We start from the raw sequence: 18963 nt of genomic DNA, 5'->3' as shown, positions 1-18963 counted from the left end.
GACTGGCTTCTTTCATTTAACGTGTTTTCAAGGTTCATCCCTGTTGTGGCATGGATTGGTCTTTTTTATTCCAAAAAAATACTATATCATAGGAATATGTGTATTTAATTCAGCCATTTATCAGTTGATGGTTGTTTGAATTGTTTCATCTTTTGATCTTTTAATAAGATAGCTATAAACATTTGTTTACACATTTTCGTGTAGACTTGTTTTCATTTCTGGGGAGTATATACCAAGAAGTGGAACTGCTGGATCTTATGTTAACTCTATGTTTAACTTTTATTTTTTTTAAAGATTTTATTTATTTGACAGACAGAGATCACAAGTAGGCAGAGAGGCAGGCAGAGAGAGGGAGAGGAGGAAGCAGGCTCCCTGCAGAGCAGAGAGCCGGATACAGGACTCGAACCCAGGACCCTGAGATCATGACCTGAGCCAAAGGCAGTGGCTTAACCCACTGAGCCACCCAGGCACCCTATGTTTAACTTTTTGATCAACTGCCACACTGTTTTCCAAAATAGCTGTACCATTTTTCATTCCCACCAACATTTGTATTCTTTTTTATTTTAACCATCATTGTAGGTGTGAAGTTTTAGTAAATATTGATTTTGATTTGCATTTTCCTGATGGTTAATGATATTGAGCAGTTTTCATCTAATTTTTTATTTTTAATGGCATTTTGGGAAAGAGGGGAGTATTTTATCTACTCCATTATAGGGGAAACACAGTAGTTTATTTGAAAAGTAACATGACAAATTTTTCTTCTAAATATTTGAAAACACACAATGTCAAGCCTTCAAAAACATAGACGGTGTTCTTCTATGCTTTTGGAATATTACAGTTACCGAGTGATTAAGGGACAGTGAAATTCTGCCCTGAATTAAGATTACTTCTTCTGTGTGTTTGAGGAATTCACCCAAATTGCTCCTCAGGGTTGACTTTAAGGCAGAGCAAAATTAATTGCCAAAGCCTCAAAGCCCAGTGCCTTTTCATCACAAATGCTGCATACATCTGTTTTGAATAAGTGTGTAGCACAGGTGATAAATACCAAAGAAACGTGAGAGCTTCGACGTGGATACATAGCATATGTCTCAGAGATGGATGGCAAGGTGTTTTAAAGGGGATTTTGCACTTTAATCACAGTGTATCACACCCACCCAATGATAACAGAACAAGTTTGGTAATGGATATGTGGGAAGTTATATTGTTCTATGTGCTCTTGTACATGTTTAAACATTTCTCTAGTAAAAATCATTTTCAAAGAGATGTTGAGTGCCTCATAAGGACAGGGAGGAGTCAGAAGGAGACCTGACAAGGGTAGATTAGTCCATCAAGACAAGAACTTAGCTCTATCTCAATAAAGACATTTCAGAAAATATATTTCCTTTGAGACTGGGAAGGAAACCTCTTTCCATATAACAGGAAGGAAGAGGAAAAGAAGAATGGGGATATTTTTTTGGAAGGATTTCATTTTGTTTTGTTTTGTGAGAAGCTCTATCACTGCTTTCTTGTTCCTCTGTGAGCCGTGTTGGATGTGCTGGATGTGCTGGATGCGAAGATGGCCTAAGTTTGAAGAAAGTAAAGGAAATTTGAAATAGATCTGAGGGCCACCTGGGTGTCTCGGTCAGTTTAGAATCTGCCTTCGGTTCAGGTGATGGCCATGGTGTCCTGGGATTGAGTCCTGCTCCTTGCTTGGCAGAAAACTGCTTCTCCCTCTACTTCTGCCAGTACCCCTGATTGTGCTTCTGCTCTCTCTCTCAAATGAAATTAAAAATAAGGTAAAATAAATTAGGTCTGAGAAACTGGGGAAAGAATGTACTAAGGAAATATTGACCTAACTCCATTTATTTTGCTCACATTAGTAGGTCTTAGATAAGTATTTGTGGAATGAATAATGATTTCCGGGTAGTGCTGGGGCTGAATTTCATGTGGCACCAGTAGACTCAGTTTTGACATGGGAGATTTAATCCAACAGTAATCAGTTACATATAGAAAGGCATTTCTTAAAAAAAAAAAAAAAAAAAAAAAAAAAAAAGGCGAGAGACAAGATTTTGCCAGACAGTAAGGAGGGCAGGAGTTTAGATGGGGTCCACTTGTACTGGAGCCTGTTTTGTTTTGTTTTTAATTGAAGAATGGCTGATGCAGTATCACATTAGTGTCAGGTATGCAACTCTATGCTGTGCTGTGCTCACCACAACTGCAGCTACCACATGTCACCAGATAACACTATTACAGTACCATCAACTCTATTTCCTATGCTGGACTGGTGGCGATCAGTGAGGAAAGGAATAACAAGGCCTTGCTGGATAGGCAAGAAGAGGAAGGTGAATGATGTGAGTAGAAAAATTAAGAGACATATAAGCTGGAAGGACAGGGCCATGAGGCAAGAGAACAGAATGTCAGACTATAGTATTCTGATGCCAGAAGTATTCCCAGTAATAAGCTCTACAGGGTGGTGGGAAGAACACTGGATTGACCATAATGGACTATAAAATGAGATTATGTAGGAACCACAAGGATGGGTTATTGGCTGGTCTGTCCGCATAGATATAAGATCAGCGTGTACCCCCTCACCACCTCTTCAGGTTCCCTGCCTGGGGCCCCATCCCACCTATTGTCCCCCTCAGGGCCTCCACCACATCAAATCTGCATTCTATCTGTGACCCCCAACATTCAGATAGTGTAGGGTCAATGATAACTTGAATGGGAAGCTATAAGAGTGGTAGTGAGAGAGGTCATGGACATCTGGTTTTTTGTTTTAGCACTGAGCATCCTGAGACTGTCCAGAAGACTACCTCAGGTGTTCTCTAGCACACTCACCCCATTTTGAGTCCCAGTCTGAGGTGGAGTTGCCTTCCGTCCAGAGCCCTGTTTTAAGTGTGGGAATATGTGCCATCATGCCCTCCCCCCAAAGTAAAGCATTCCATGGAGTTCCATGATAAGCCCCCAAACATCTGTATCCTGGTACACAGTCTAGAACTCACCTCTGGTTCATAAGTTGCACGTGTTCTGGGCAAGAGCTACCATGGCTCCACTAAGGCCGTGAATATTGAAGGTGGCAAACCGCCATCCTAGCCATAGTAAAGGCCGTATCTTATATATTGTCATCGAGTGTGGATGGAAGGCAGGCACCAAGATCACCTTTCCCCAAAGGGGATGCCATGCCTGACAGCCTGCAGGTATTGCTTGCATACTCAAGGAACAGAGCCATGCCTTTTTGGTATAAGGCATCGGTAGGCTGCCAGATTCCAGTCTGCCACAAAGTGGTGGTGCCTGGATCAGACTGAGGAAGGAGAGGAGTGGGACAGGTCCTGAGAAGGGGATGAGTAGACATAAACTTTTGTTCTACCAGCAAGGTTTCTCTTTCACTTTTTCATTTCTTCAAAGGTGTCTTATCCTGGAAGGTGGCAGCTGCCTTGTCAACATTCATATGAATAACAGCTAAGTGATGCTCTTATTCTGCAAAAAACATCCTCAGTCCAGCAGCCTGAAGAAACACCCCCAACCAGCCCAAGAACAACACCCCATCCCCCAAAAACACTCCCATTCAGAGTTCATCCACCTGTGGGATCCTCTGATCACTGACTTCTAAGTCATGATTAAGCTAACACAACAGTGTCTTAATCAATATTTTCTGAAAACTATACCTGTATTTGATCCTCCTCCGATATAGAAGACTTACTGTAAAGGGTGTAAAACATTCAGTGAGGGGAGAGGTGTGAGCTACTGTATATTTTCAGGAAGGCTAAGTCATGGGACAGGAGAGAGAGCCCATCAGAGGGAGAATGGGCTTTGGGGGCTTTCGGGGGCACATGATACATATTTCCCAAGAGGTCCAGGAGATTGGTAACCGTTTAGAAGATGAAGGAAGCAATCAGTAACGGCTGAACTGATTTGCCCAAAACCATTGCTCCCAAAACAGTACACAGAACAGACAACATGTTACTAGAGAAATATTTACTCTGTGGGCACACCACCAGGTTATGGCTTCTTCCCCTTTATGCCTGGTTACTGTCCTCTTCCAGCATCGGCCTTTGCACTTTTGACCTTTGGCTCCCATGTGAGCACACCTTGCCTTGTAGGCAGCCTTGGAGGCCATCTGAGCGCACCTTGCCTTTTAGGCGGCCTTGGGGGCCATCTGTTGCCTATGGAGTCACATTTGACAGATGTAGGAGTCTGATGGGTTATATTAGAGGCTAATGGCCTCAAAATTCTTTGTTCCTCCTTGCCCGCAGTTGAGGTGGCAGGGAAAGGATGATTAGGGATGGGGGCTGAATTGGCTGTTCCTGCTTTGTGTCCACAGAGAGATGTCAAGCTTCCATTAAACTCTTTTGATTTAAAGCACTGTATGGATTCAAGGACCCTAGGGGGAAGGCCCCAAGTCACCCTCTTATTAAGCCTTTTAATATGGTCTTCCAGCGTCTGTGCTGCCGTAGGTGTAACAAGGGGAAGCCCTTGGAAGTATTCAGGGAGTCTTCCTCAACCTGTGATGGTGGCAAACTTCCCTCTTTTATTTCATTCTGGTATTTCTTAGAAACAAGTGATGTCTGCTCCATGGAATGCCATTAATTATGCACAGTCTTCACAAGTTTATCAAGTTGTCTCTGTCCTGTAGTCTCTACAGACACCATGGAATTTTTCACAGATCGGCTATGTTCTTGGTCAGAACCATATCCCATATCATTCGCTGGGTTGTGTCCCTGATCCTTTTCCAGGTCATCTTTGCAGGAAATGTCCTCTAGCAGAATTTCTGGGAGCTCCACATACACACTTTTTGACCTACTCCTTCTGATCAGACTCTTATTAGAGATCCCCGAGCGTCCACCATGGCGCTGAGACTCAGTTGCTGTGGAAGAGTCAGTGCTAGAGGCTCATAGATCCTGCGGGTTAGGCCCCTCTGGTGTAGGATGAGCCTCTTTTGAAGATGAGACTCTAGTTTTCTCCGAAGCTCTTCATTCAGAGGAAACTTCCCAGGAGTGACAGAGATTACAACTTGGGCCTTGGTGGCCTTGTGGCTGAAACAAGGGTTAGACGCAGAACAGTAGTCCTCCTGGGATCTTTGGACTATAGTGGGTAAACCCCACACACGTTTCTGTACCTTCTGTAACACGTTCCATTCCAGTTGTTGGATTTCTTTTGATGTGAGATGGTTGGATGCATTGTGAGGTCTGTGAAAACACACTCCACAGATGCTGATTAGGCTAGAGGACCAGATGGGCCTGGGGCTGGACATGAGGGATGGGTAGGGGCTGGGTTTGAGGCAGGAGTTGAGGCGGGTTCTCAGGCATGGATGGAGGAAGTGGATGGGGAACTCCTGGGGATTCCTGCTCTGGGGAGGCATTCGAGATGTTATCTGAGGCATCCGCAGCAGGGAAGGACTCACTATGCAGAGTTTGGAGACCTCAAACTGGATGGGGGTTTGCTGTAAATGGCCCTCCTCCAAGGTGGTAGGATATGGACACTGTTCCCACAACTGCGGAAAGGGGCTGACATCTTGGGAAAGGGTATTTAGGGACACTGTCTCTGTTTGGACGCTACGGTCCACTGAATGAGCATGATGGGGTGGGACAGGAGGTGGAAAGGCAGGGGGCTGGGCTGGGAAATGGTCCATTGGGAATTTGGAATCCAAGGAAGGAAAGGGCTCTGGAGGCACAGAATCACCCGGTGGTGAGGGTGGAAAGAAATCAGCCACAGGGATCACTGGGTTAGGTGAGAAGATGGAGGCAGGTGGTGGGGAAGACTCAGGCAGCAAAGCTGGTATTAGCTCTCCTGGAGGGTTGCTGAGAAGTCAGTGGAGAGAGTGAATGATGAAGAAGTCACAGGAGCTGTGGAAGCCAAGGAAGTAGAATCTTCCAGTGCCTGCAGGAACAGCAGCCGTTTGATCTCAGCAAATGTGCTGTTACTTATCTCACAGGAGGGGTCTGGACATAACAGTTGACGAAAGTGGATGGTATCATGATGCCGGCCGAGGGGGCTGCAGGAGACAGGAGGTAAAAAACTGCAGCCAGGACCAGAACAAGGGGAGGTGGCCATGCAGACCTGACAAGGGAGGGGCCACCTGAATCCTGCTATCCCTTCACAATGCCCCACTTTAATGAACTGACAGTGTACTCAGTACCATTCACCCCAATATCTGTTCCTATGGCTACCCCCACCCCATGACTATGACAGACTGCAGTGAATCCTGCAATTGCATAAAACCTGCTCTAAGAGGCAATAGGATCAAGGGGGAAAACTGGTCACCTTCTTAAAATAGAGATCAGCTTCCGGGTCTCCTCCACTTCCCGTTGGTACCATCTGCCATCTGGGGAAACAGGAGACTGAGTTATATAGTGAAAGTAGAAACATAGGTATTAATCCAGGAGTCCCCTTATAGGACAGCCTTGGGATGTTGGACTCTGAAAGCCCCAACAATCAATAGATGAGGGCAAATGGCCAGTGATGTGAAGCTGGTTAGTAATCTAGCTTCCTGTATAAAGTACTTTCATGTAAATTATCCATGTGATGATCAGACCACCTCTGTGAAGCAGAGAGGTCAGGGAAGACTCCTGAAGGTCCATGATGTCAGAGAGCTTTCACAAAGTCAGGAGACAGAAGTTCTGACTCTTGTCATCTCACACGGCCACCTAGTGGGAAGCACTCGTTGTCCAGATCCATCACTGCTTCATGCTCAATAATGGTCAGAGCAGGGATCTGAGAAGGGTTTTGCACTCTGGCTACATTTCCATGAGCCTCTCCTCTGAGGGAATGTATCTAGCAGCTCACATCCTCAGAGTTCATGGACCGGGCCCTCATGGAGAGGACAGCAAGCATCAGCCTTGGAGAGAGCTCAGGTGGAATAGGCAGAACCTTACCTTCCAGTGTCTCTCCTTTCCTCCTCCTCTTGGCTCTGCCCTGATGCTAGAAGAAAAATGAAAATGAGGGGGGTTGGGAACCATGTCTTACTCTTCTCTCAGAAATGGAAACATCGTTTATGCAAGAATTCTAGGACTTTAGTAGAACTTTGTGTTCCTTCCTTTTTTCAGTTTTAAAGGTGATAAAATGTTGTCAATATTTACTCTTTGGAAAATCCAGGGGACGACTTTGTCTAGGAGGTCCACAATCAGAAGTCCTTTGTTCATTGAGGACATAGAAAAGGAAGCCCAACAGTCACAGCTGTGCTGCCTCAGGTAGGACCCTGTAAACTAGGTCTTAGCTCCGACCTCACTGTCTTCTCAGAGGTTTAGCAGTGTTCTGATCATCTCAGCATGAAGGAAGGCTTGATCGAGTGATGCTGGACTTGGGAATGTGACTTGATATGGTCGAGTGCTGGGAAACTTTGTTCTCTTACACAGACCCCATCCTCTCAAAATAACCCAATCCAGGACTACAGAATCCCTGAGTTTGGGATTTTATCCAAGAACCACCACCATACCCAGATAGACTGTAGTTTCAAGTAGAAACCTTAGTTCTTTCTTAACACTTACCCCTGCCAGGCCTCTTTTCCTAGAGGAGTGAATGTCTGTTCTCTTAAGACTTCCCATTTTAGGTGCTTCTCCCACTCTACCAAACTCCTTTTAAAACCTGGGATTAGGGCTCCTGGATGGCTCAGTTGGTTAAGTGTCTGCCTTGGGGTCAGGTCAGGGTTCCAGGGTCTTGGGATCTAGCTCCACATTGCACTCCCTGTTTCTCTCTCACTCTGCCCCTCTACCCCACTTCTGCTCTCTTCCTTTGTCTTAAATAAAGTCTAAAAAAAAAAAAAGGAATAAGATTTGGGATTAGAAATGGAAACCGTAATAATCTATGTTGAGTTCCTCCCCTCCCCAAGGTTTTCTTACCTTTTGGGTAATTTTGCTTTTCCAATTTGGAAATGGAATCCCCACCAGGTAGCACAGGAACAGAAGGAGCAATCCCAAACCGCACAGGAAGGTGAAGTTGGGATCAATCTCCAAGCATGTTGAGCTAGAGCTCAGACATGGTTTAGTATCGCTATTCAGAAATGAGAGAACATTCCAGTGTTGGAACTTCATCGTCTGAATCACAAGACAGCCTATATTGTGCACACGCTGAATATATATCGTCCCCAGGCTTACATCACAGAGCACGGTCACAAAGAGTTTCTGAGGGTGAGGGAGGGGAGAGTTGAACAAGGTGTGTCCAGAGCCCCTCCCCACCTACTAGCTCAGAAGACCCCTCCATCCTCCTGGTCCTTCAGGTCTGCCATCCTATTTTCCTACTCCTTTTCATCACTTATGAAAATTATGAAATTTTCTGTCATTCCATGTATAATTCATATATTACCTGGGTCCCGCTTCACTGTTTGAGAACTTGGCTTTCGTCTTACCAGGTCTGTGCCTTGAAAGTCTGCAAGGCTACCTGGAGTTTTTGCTTGTACCCTGACATTTACACTCAGGATCACATAGGTCCTCAGATCCAGCTTTCATATACAGTGTGTTTGCCTGGGACACCTGGGTGGCTCAGTCGGCTAAGTAATCACCCTCAGCTCAGGCCATGATCTGAGGGTTCTGGGATCAAGCTCCGCATCTGGCTCCTTGCTCCATGTGGAGCCTGATTCCCCCACTCCCTCTGCCTGCAGCTCCCCTGATTGTGTGCTCTCTGTCAAATAAATAAAACCTTTAAAAGAAAATGTGTTTGGCTTCCATGAACGCAGATAGAGACCTTAACGTTCTTTCACACTCACTCAGTTCCGTACATGTTGCACAGCACATTTCAGTTTTTGTTTCATTCGGCCTTTAGTATCTTCCGTCAGAGAAGCTGACTCAATTAAACTCAATAATGCATTATTCAATAATCCCCAAACCAAAGTCAGTGTAAAATGACTGTAAATAATTAAACCTTCAAATGGTCTTGGGGGTAACTGTGCAGCACTCGTATTCCTAAAGTTAGTGAAGCTAAACTGCATAAAAGGTTTGGGGACAAGCTAACACACACACACACATACACACACACACACCCTTTGACAAAACAATCCATTTTCTTATTTATAAACTTAGGTTATTACTTATCTACTATATTACTACTTAGGATTAGTAAGAAGATTAGAGAAAATGCTTATAAAATGCCAAGCACAATCTCTGGCAACTAAGAGACAGTATCAGAGAAAGATCTGTTATTGTTGCCACTGCTGTGGCTCCAAATTAAAGGTCCCAGCTCAGATTTGGGAAGTAAGATAATCAAATATATGATCACTACTTAGGAAAAGCAGAACTAAGGAAAATCATTTTCCAGGGTTCTAGAGTGAGGGAGAAGTGCATAAAGAATAGAGATTTGAGTTGGGAAACAAAAGTGCTGATTTCGTGCTTCCTTCCCACCACTTTCTGTATTAAGCAACCATGGTCAAGTCACTAAACTGGCCTCAACTATTACAAATGTAAATTGGGGTAATAGTCCTTATTTTTCTATCTTCTTGGATTCCTCATGTGATATGTTAATAAAATATTATACAAAAAGAGTGGCACTAGTAGCTGTGACTATTTTTTTGTTGTTGTATACTTATAAAGAAATATCACACAATTAAGGCAAGATATTTAAACTTCAAGTGCTTGCATAATTTTTGTGTCAAGAGAGAAAAGTTGTTCACATTACTCCACAAACAGAAGAGGCATCTCACCACATTTTTAAAAAGCATAAAATGTTAATGATATGTCTAATAATGTGTTATGTCAAGGTTTAGAATTCATGACTAAGAAGATAAGACAGATGTCTATAAATGTACATATTTAGCAATAATAATAGCAGAATTAACAAATGCCAATACTGTCAATGAGAATACTGACACTAGCACAATATGATAGAAGGTTATGAACACCATCTTCCAAATACCCAAGCTGCAAGTTCCATGGGAACAGATTTCCCAGGTCACATAAGATATATTGAGTTTTATTATTTTAAGGACGCTATGATTTAACAATCATTTTTAGCCTGAGTCACTCAGCACAATTTCTAAGCTGTGACCAAAGAATAATGTAGGTCCCCTGACAACCTTCCTCATTAATAATAACCATCTTCCCTCTTCCAGCTGAAAATGTCAAAGGACTCGACTGATAAAATTTTCCATACAGTCTGAGCATCACAGTACTTCAGTGAATATTGCTTCAAAAGAAGACTCCTACCCAGGAAGTCTTCAAGCCACCTTTGACTCCTCTGCCCTTCAAGCCCTCACATTCAATGTTATTACATTTCCTGGATATTTCCTTAAGATATCTCTTAAATTTGTTCCTTTACTTCCATTTTCACTGCCACAATTATAGTCCACAGCATGACCTTTTGTCAACACTCTCAACTCCAGTTTTTTTCTTCCTTCAATCCAGCCTATAAATCCCTGCCCATTTACCTCCCTAAAACACTGCTTACATCCTGCCACATGCTTTCTCAGGAGCCTATACTCAAGTCCATCCTTTGATCCCAGGGAGGAGCTTTCAAAAAGCACTGATGCCCAAATCCTACCTAAAGAGGTTCTGATTTAATTTATCTGGGATGGAGCCCAAATATTAATTTTTCTTTAAAGGTTCCTTGGGTGTTTCTAGGGTGTTTCTAATGTGCAGCCAGGTTTGGGAACCACTTCAATGCATCTCTATTGCCTATTAAGTCAAACTAAGACTCCCAGAGCAGATGCTCCAGGTGCTCTCCTGAGATTCCCTCCCATTCCTTTGACCTTTCTATGCACCATCCCATGGCTTCGGTGTGATTTGTTCCTAATGCCCATCAATACATGCTACTCTTCTGATGACTGCCCTTGTGTGACTAGTGCTATTGCATCCTTGTTCCTGCAGAGAAAACAGAAGGGGCCTGGGGATTTATATCCCTGGGGCAGCTCTAAGTCAATGCCTAAGAAATGTAGGAGTACGACTGCCTAGCTCCCTTGGCTGGATCTGGGCATATTCTGTAGTGTAATTTACACTTCAGAGCTCCCTAGCAGACCAGTCTAAGACAAACACTTTACCTAAATAAACACACACACACACACACACACACACACAAACACGCACTGTGTGTGTGTTTAGATTTTTCCCCTTGCTTTTTTCCCCTTCCCTTTACTCCCTTTCTTGTTTCATCAGGTAGCACCTTCCTTAAGATATCACTTGCATACAAAACCTCATCACAAGGTCTGCTTATGAAGAAGCCAACCTGTCTGACATCTTGCTAAAAACAATTCATAACTTGGTCCCACCATGTTTTCTGCAATTATCCATCATGTACTAGATGTGCTAGTTTTCTCATCAATTATACTTACTCCTTAAGCTATTTCCCAAGTGACCTCTGCGACTATCATAACTTCCTAACTTCCAAAAACAAACTCTATCACTCCCATACCATGCATAGCCCAAAGCCCTATCCATGAAAAGTGCTCAATAAATATGGTTTGAACTGGTGCTGCCTCCTCCATGAAACGTGTTTCAACAATTCTAGCACATATAACCCTAGATGTATTCTCCAAATTCTATATTTAATGTCATCCACATTCATTTGTTGAGTTATTCAACAAATATTTATGTGATTACTATGTCCCAAGACCTGTGCTCACCATGGGGAATGAAACAGTAAGTATGGAGGCACGTGGGTGGCTCGGTGGGTTTAAGCTTCTGCCTAAGCTTGGGTCATGATCTCAGGGTCCTGGAATCAAGCCCCCCATCGGGTGTCTGCTCAGCAGGGAGCCTCCTTCCACCCCCATCCCCCAAGCCTGCCTCTCTGCCTACTTTTGATCTTGGTCTAATTAATTAATTAATTAATTTAAAGAAAAAAAAGACACAGTAAGTATGGATTTTCTTTTGCTCCCATGGAGTTTAGAATCAAGTTAAGGATACATATATTAAGCAAATAATCACACTAATAAATGTTGATTTATAGCCATGAACATCTAAGGTGAGATAAATGGTGCTGTGAGAAAACACAAAAAGTAATAAATGTCCTCAACTAGGACTTCTCTGAGTAAATAATGAAGAAGTGATGACCTAAAATTATTGTCCTTCTCTATTTTAGAGATTCTTGGTCCCACCCCCTGAAATTGCATACAAATTTTGTGTGACTATGTATTATTCTTTTAATAGATTTTTAAGAGGTCCATAACCACAAATGTTGCACAATGGCAATCCTATAGAAAACATGCCACATTTATCAACTGCCTTCTACGTGTACCCTATCTGGAGATCACTATTCATAGAAATGTTAATATTTTCTTTTGTACTTGATATTATTTAGTAAAATATTAGACATATGCTCATCACTTAACAAATATTGTTATCCTCCCCCTGCTCTTAGCCTGAGTGTTTGCACAGAACTCAGATTCTCAAAAAACAAATAAGCAAAATGTCTTTATTTTCTTTATTAAATTAAGGGCCCATTTTGAGCAGTTGTGGGCAGGGTGAAATTGATTATCTTGGTTTTGTTTGGGTACCAGGAAAACAAGAGCAACAAAACAGGATTTGCGTGTTAAAACCTTCCGGGATGCCTGGGTGGCTCAGTCGGTTAAGCGGCTGCCTTCGGCTCAGGTCCTGGGATCCGGTCCCACATCTGGCTTCTTGCTCCACAGGGAGCCTGCTTCTCCCTCTGCCTCTACCTGCCACTCTGCCTGCCTGTACTCTCTCTATCTCCCTGACAAATAAATAAATAAAATCTTAAAAAAAAAAAAACAAACCCTGCTTGTACCAGGCTAGTGCCAAACAACTGTCTCTACATAGGCTTCAGTGTTTGCTACTTCAGGGATTTAACACATTCAACCTGGGAACTCCCTGCTGTTTTTCCCATCCTCAAACCTTAGCTACCCTAAATGTATGTTTGTTACCTAAAAGGTAAAAGCAAAAATCATTCATTTCATGCAGAAAAAAAAAAAAAGGAAGCTGATTTCTTAATCAAGTATACTGATCAAATTCAAAGAAAAATAGAATGAAAATTAAAATTTAATTTCAAATGCCACTGGAAAAATATCTGTGACTACATACACATTGAAAATAATGTTATAGCATTAAGGAGGGCACATGATCTGATGAGCACTGGGTATTATACACAACTAAGGAATCATTGAACACATCAAAAACTAATGGTGTACTATATGTTGGCTAATTGAATTTAATAATAATAAAAAAGGAATAAGGGCATTTGGGTGGCTCAGTCGTTAGGCATCTGCCTTCAGCTCAGGTCATGATCCCAGGGTCCTGTAACTGAGCCCCACATCGTGCTCCCTTCGTGGCAGGAAGCCTGCTTCTCCCTCTCCCACTCCCCCTGCATGTGTTCTCACTCCCACTGTCTCTCTCTCTCTGTCAAATAAATAAATAATCTTAAAAAAAAAGAAATATTATGTATGTACAGACAAAAAGTTAATATACAATTATATAATAGAAACAACAAATACTTTTCATTTGTATACTTCAAAATGCATTTAAACATGTTATAGATGGAAAAATGTATATAGGGTGCCTGGGTGGCTCAGTGGGTTAAAGCCTCTACCATAGGCTCAAGTCATGATCCCAGGGTCCTAGGACCATAGGGAGCCTGCTTCCTTTCCTCTCTCTCTACCTGCCTCTCGATCTACTTGTGATCTGTCTGTCAAATAAATAAGTAAATAAACCTTAAAAAAAAAAAAGAAAGAAAGAAAAATGTATATATAAACCACAATGCCTAACTTACATCAATAAACGCAATAACATAAAAAAGAAAATAAGGAAAATTATACCATATTCCAATATATTGCTAAGGTGTTGTTAAAAAATGTAAAAATTTCAACAACTTGTACTTGAATTTCAGGTCCAGCAGCCCTGAGATAATGGTGCAAAATGTGCAAAACACAAAAACACAGCAAAATATTAAGGGAATAATTAAACTGAATAATCAAAAGACAAACAGGCATCAAAGTTCTAAAGAGGAAAAAGACTACTTTAATACCACATTCTCATCTCCTGTTTCTCTTAAACTTGAAGCTCAGAGTCTCAAAGATTGGCTATTACTAGAACATCCTGAACAGATGACACCATATGCACACATCAATATTTTAACAGACTGCCGTTCTTGAACGGTCCAGGGACCAAACACCAAATTTTAAAAATTTATTTCCTTCTCCCACAGGTTGACAACCCCTATGCCCCTGCACTCCTGTTCACTTCCATCCTAGGTATGCTGTTAATAAAGGGAGAAGACATCAGATACAAACAATATTGGCACTTAATAACAACTCAGGTATAAAGTCTGATCAAGTAGCTGAAATCCACAGTTCATTCTGAAAGCAAGATTTGATGTATGGTTTCTTATTTATGGGTTTTCCTCTCTTGTTAACATATATAATTAAATGCATGATAAGTAGTTAAATATTAGAAATCAAGTCTCAAAAACTACTTTAAGAAGGAAGGATGAGGTAGCAAATTACTTTCCATCCAGGGAATGATGACAGAGTATGAAAGAGTATAAGGCCATCTAATTTTGTCATCTCTTGCATCTACTTTTTAGGGCCTTTGAGCCTCTATCTGTTTCCTAACATGTCCTCCCAGGACTGTCACACTCCCATGGACAGAGTCAGCAATTCTCCATGTTAATTCTATCCTCTCTTCTGCTGCTTCGATGCAAGTAAAGGAAAAACAATTGTACTACACATAAGGGCAGCTTTAATTTAACTCCCATTTTTAAGGAATTTATTCTTAAACATTAATATTTAAGTTATTAATGACAAATTATCTGCTACAAATTTCATGAGTGATGAAAATGAACCAATAATATATTGATATCCCAAAGTAGACATTCGCTGGCCTCAATTAAAAACTTGCCTATTCTAACCATGAGGTATTTTGCATAATATCACAGACCTGAAAGAAATACTAAGTAACCATTTAGTCCTGTACTTTGCAACTCCTCTGTCTGGAGCTCTCACATACACTAAAAGACTATTACAGTTTTTCTTTCCCTCCTTGCTGAGAGTTCTAGCTGGGAGGGGGGTGGGGGGGTGAAGGTAGAAAGGAGATAAGCTGATGAATATGATGGAGGAGGTTTCACATTCATATGTGTGTTGGATATATAATGTGATCATGGAGCAGTGCTATGGATGAAACGATATCTAGAGGCTAAGAAACTGGCAGCTTCACTGTGCCCAAAGAAGGTTCACTGGGCTGTCACTGACCAGTAAAGATTCACTAAAAGCAGTGGAATAGGCCCCAAATGTTTTTAGTTCACTTCATTGTCAGCCCAAGTGCACTACTGTTCAAATAAGATACATACTTGGGTTGCTTTCACTATACAAATAATACAACCCAAGAATTTTTCTATAACAATGGATTTTTAATTGGCATATTAAATCCCTCCCCCCCACCACCTCCAAGCCAAGGCACCCCTCCAATGATTTTGATTAATCCTTTTGTAGAATTATGAACTTGGAGAGCTTTTTAAAGGAGAAAGGGATTGAACGCCAGGTGGGATTTAGCCAAAGCTGTCACAGCTCTGGTTGTTACCCCTCATAATCCATCTTGCTGAATCAAAAAGCAAACTGTGAACAAAGAGCTTAGGCAGTTTGTTTGAAGATACACTCCTGTCTTTCTAGGAGGGATTAAGTCATGGCTACAGTTTGTTTGGAAAATTATCCACATGAAAATTATTAAATTCATGTGGCATCTCTTTGAGCCAAAATGTTTTATAACTTTTCATCTCTATATCACAGTGATAATAATGCTGTAGTTTTTATACTGAAACACAGACCCTCTCCTCAGTCTTTCAGAATATTGCTTAATATTTTGCATTTACCACAAGAATACACAAGATGTTGACTTTTAGACTTTTAAATAATAAGGATCCAGGCTCTTCCTTTTTTTTTTTTTTTTTTTATTTTTTTTAAAGATTTTATTTATTTATTTGACAGAGAGAGAAATCACAAGCAGGCGGAGAGTCAGGCAGAGAGAGAGAGAGAAGCAGGCTCCCGCTGAGCAAAGAGCCCGATGCGGGGCTCGATCCCAGGACACTGAGATCATGACCTGAGCCGAAGGCAGCGGCTTAATCCACTGAGCCACCCAGGCGCCCCCAGGCTCTTCCTTTAAAGAGGAATCACAGCCATACCAGATGTGGAGAGAAGAGGATTATTTTAGCATTTATTCCCAACACTGGGCTTCCTAAAAGCCTCACTGGTGCCCTGCTGAAACAGGAGAAACAGATTAGATAGTTAAGACCTTGGGCAAAAAGGGAAGAATAAAGCCAACCCTGTGATATATTTCAAAAGTAAAGTGTTTTCCCTCAGAATGGGAATTTTCTTCATGGTAAATGGATCCAAATCTTAGAATATGCTATAATCTTAATTATCTAAACAATAAGCCTCCTGTGTATCACCAAATACTCCATTTTTGACACTCAAGGTATTTTTGTTATTCAAATAATCCTTGAATTGAGATGGGGGCAGGGAGATTATTCAACAAATACTAAATGGTTGCTATGTATCAGGCACCAGGGCAGGTCTTAGAGAAACAGGATTAATAAACTGCTGGCCCTTTCTTTTTGAGCTCATAGTCCAGTAAAGGAAGCAAACATGTAAACAAACATTATGATAAAAACCACAAAAGAAGGGTAACCATTGTGTTTAATAAGCAGAACTCCACAGAATATGGGAGGTGGTGGGGGGAAGCCCTTCATCTTTTCCCCTCACAGGCTCTTTGTAACCAATCTACAGACTCATTTTTCTCTTGCCCTTTGAAGGAAAAGTTGGGCAAAGAAAGGTCCCATGATTTCCTTAAACACTCTTCTGTAGTGCCAAGAATAACCTAACTAGGTAATTAAAATGCCCAGTCCAGGTTATTATTGATTAATAAACACCAACTTCATTTAAAATTCAAAGTTCCCTCTGCCAAATTGGTCGTACTTTCAGGCTGGAAGAGTGGAGAACGATATGGCCTTCTTTTTCTCCATTTCCCCACCTTCCACTTTTCTACCCATTCCATACCCAGCTGCACATACAAATTTGCCTCTGCTCTCATCAGGGATGCAGTCAGAGAAGAGGAGAAGGAAGCATCTGAAAATGACTTGACTACTACTATTAGAATCTGAACGAAATAGATTCTCTCAGAAGTTGCTTTTATTTATTTATTTATTCCACAAATATTAACCGAACACCAATTACATTCTAGGTACTGTTCGAAACACTGGGGACACCTAGTGAGAAAAACAAAGTCTTTGAGTTTACGGACGTAATAGCCTAGTGGGGGTATAAGCAGACATAGACATGCTATAACTTGACAAGTGCTATAAAAAAAAAATTAAACAGGATTAAGGAAACAGGGAGCATTAAGAGGTAGATGCTATTTTACTTAGGACAGTCAGGAAAGCTGTTTATGATAAGTCAATATCTGAGAAGAAACACAGTAAGGAAAAAAAAAAGCTGAAGGATTTAAGCTAAGCAAATGTCAGAGTAAAGCGTATTCCAGCCTGAGATACTAATAATTGCAAAGGCCCTGAGGTAAGCAAATGCTATAAGAATGTTATAAGAACAGCAAGATGTAGCATAGTTAGAATAGCAATGAATAGAATAGCATAGCTAGAACAGAATGACACAAGGAAAGAATATTGGAGATGAGGCCACAAATGTAGAGGAAGTTAGAACATATGAAAGGAACTCAGGTCACTGGGATTTTTTCTGCATCAAAAAGAGAAGCTTTTGGAAGTTTTGAGCAGAGATGTAAAATGATACATGTTTTGTAAAAATCATCCTGGCTTCAAGGTAGAGAAGAGAATGTAAAGTAAACATCGAAGTAGGGAGACAACTGGGAGGCTACTATAAGAATTCAGAGCAGAGATGATGATGGCTTAAACCATTATGATAGAGGAGAAAGAAATAGAATTGGGCAGATTCTGGATATACTGTAAAGGATTTAATGATGAGCCAATTATGAGGTATAAAAGTGAGACAGAAATCAAAGCTGACTCTAAACATTTGACCAGAGGAACCTAAAAAAGGATGTAGCTATTCACTGAGATAAGGAAAAAAAAAATGTGAGAAGATAAGGTTTGATTAAGAAGAAACAAAGAGGGACACCTAGCCAGCTCAGTCTGCTAAGCATCTGCCTCTGCTCAGGTCGTGATTCCGGGGTCCTAGGATCAAGTTCTGCATTGGGCTCCTTGCTCAATGGGGAGCCTGCTTCTCCCTCTGTCTGCCATTTCCCCTGATATGCTCTATCCCTCTCTCTGACAAATAGCAAAAATCTCAAAAGAAAAAAAATATATATACCAGATGTTATGTAACAAAAACAAGGGTTTTATTTTGTATATGTTAAGTTTAAGCTTTCTTTTTGATATCTAATGCAAATATAGAAGTAACCTTTCAATACTCAACACTGGAGTGCAGAGAAGTTTAGCCTGATCAGCACAATGCATCGTATTTAAAGATATAAACAGGGGGGCGTCTGATCAGCACAATGCATCATATTTAAAGATATAAACAGGGGGGCGTCTGGGTGGCTCAGTGGGTTAAAGCCTCTGCCTTCGGCTCAGGTCATGATTCCAGGGTCTTGGGATCGAGCCCCGAATCGGGCTTTCTGCTCTACATGGAGTCTGCTTCCTCCCTCTCTCTCTCTCTGCCTGCCTTACTGCCTACTTGTGATCCCAGTCTGTCAAATAAATAGTTTCCGGGGCACCTGGGTGGCTCAATGGGTTAAGCCTCTGCCTTCAGCTCAGGTCATGATCTCAGGGTCCTGGGATCAAGCCCCGCATGGGGCTCTCTGCTCCTCGGGGAGTCTGCCTCTCCCTCTCTCTCTGCCTACCTCTCTGCTTGTGATCTCTCTCTCTGTCAAATAAATAAATGAAATCTTAAAAAAAAAAAAGACAGTTTCATATCAAATAATTCATTTCCCTCATTTGAAGTGTAACTATGATTACCTCCTGAGATGTCAAATTAAGATTTTGCTTTTCCTGACAATGATAACACAGTAGTATAAATACCTACAAATATGAAATTAGAGTTTTAACTGCATTTGACATTTTTCAAAAGGATATATGTAGATTAAACTATCAAAT

General features: G+C 41.5%; 1 protein-coding gene and 1 long non-coding RNA gene across 3 annotated transcripts in view; one reads left to right on the top strand and one right to left on the bottom strand.

Annotated features, from left to right (window-relative positions):
* Nucleotides 1-14513, top strand: part of LOC309858595 — a 29044-nt gene extending 14531 nt beyond the window's left edge. The window contains exon 4 of one of the 2 annotated variants that reach the window (XR_014308264.1): nucleotides 14056-14513. This is a non-coding gene — a long non-coding RNA (uncharacterized lncRNA). Of the gene's footprint in view, nucleotides 1-3384; nucleotides 3493-14055 lie in introns of those variants that run through there. The other variant, XR_014308265.1, reaches the window with a different exon arrangement.
* Nucleotides 5758-8999, bottom strand: LOC309858593 (spermatogenesis-associated protein 31D3-like; the record flags this gene model as incomplete). The annotated part of the gene is made up of 5 exons (XM_082751307.1): nucleotides 8678-8999; nucleotides 7815-7965; nucleotides 6852-6897; nucleotides 6241-6301; nucleotides 5758-5971 (listed from the first exon to the last, which is right to left on the bottom strand). The coding sequence occupies exons 1-5, from the start codon at nucleotides 8689-8691 to the stop codon at nucleotides 5758-5760; spliced, it is 486 nt and encodes a 161-aa protein (XP_082607433.1). The 5' UTR covers nucleotides 8692-8999.
* Nucleotides 14514-18963: the final 4450 nt, after the last annotated feature.

Source organism: Mustela nivalis (genome assembly GCF_964662115.1).
Source record: "Mustela nivalis genome assembly, contig: HAP1_SCAFFOLD_2858, whole genome shotgun sequence".
NCBI lineage: Eukaryota > Metazoa > Chordata > Mammalia > Carnivora > Mustelidae > Mustela > Mustela nivalis.
Note: the sequence above shows the minus strand (reverse complement) of the source record. Positions and strands in the feature narration are given on the sequence as shown.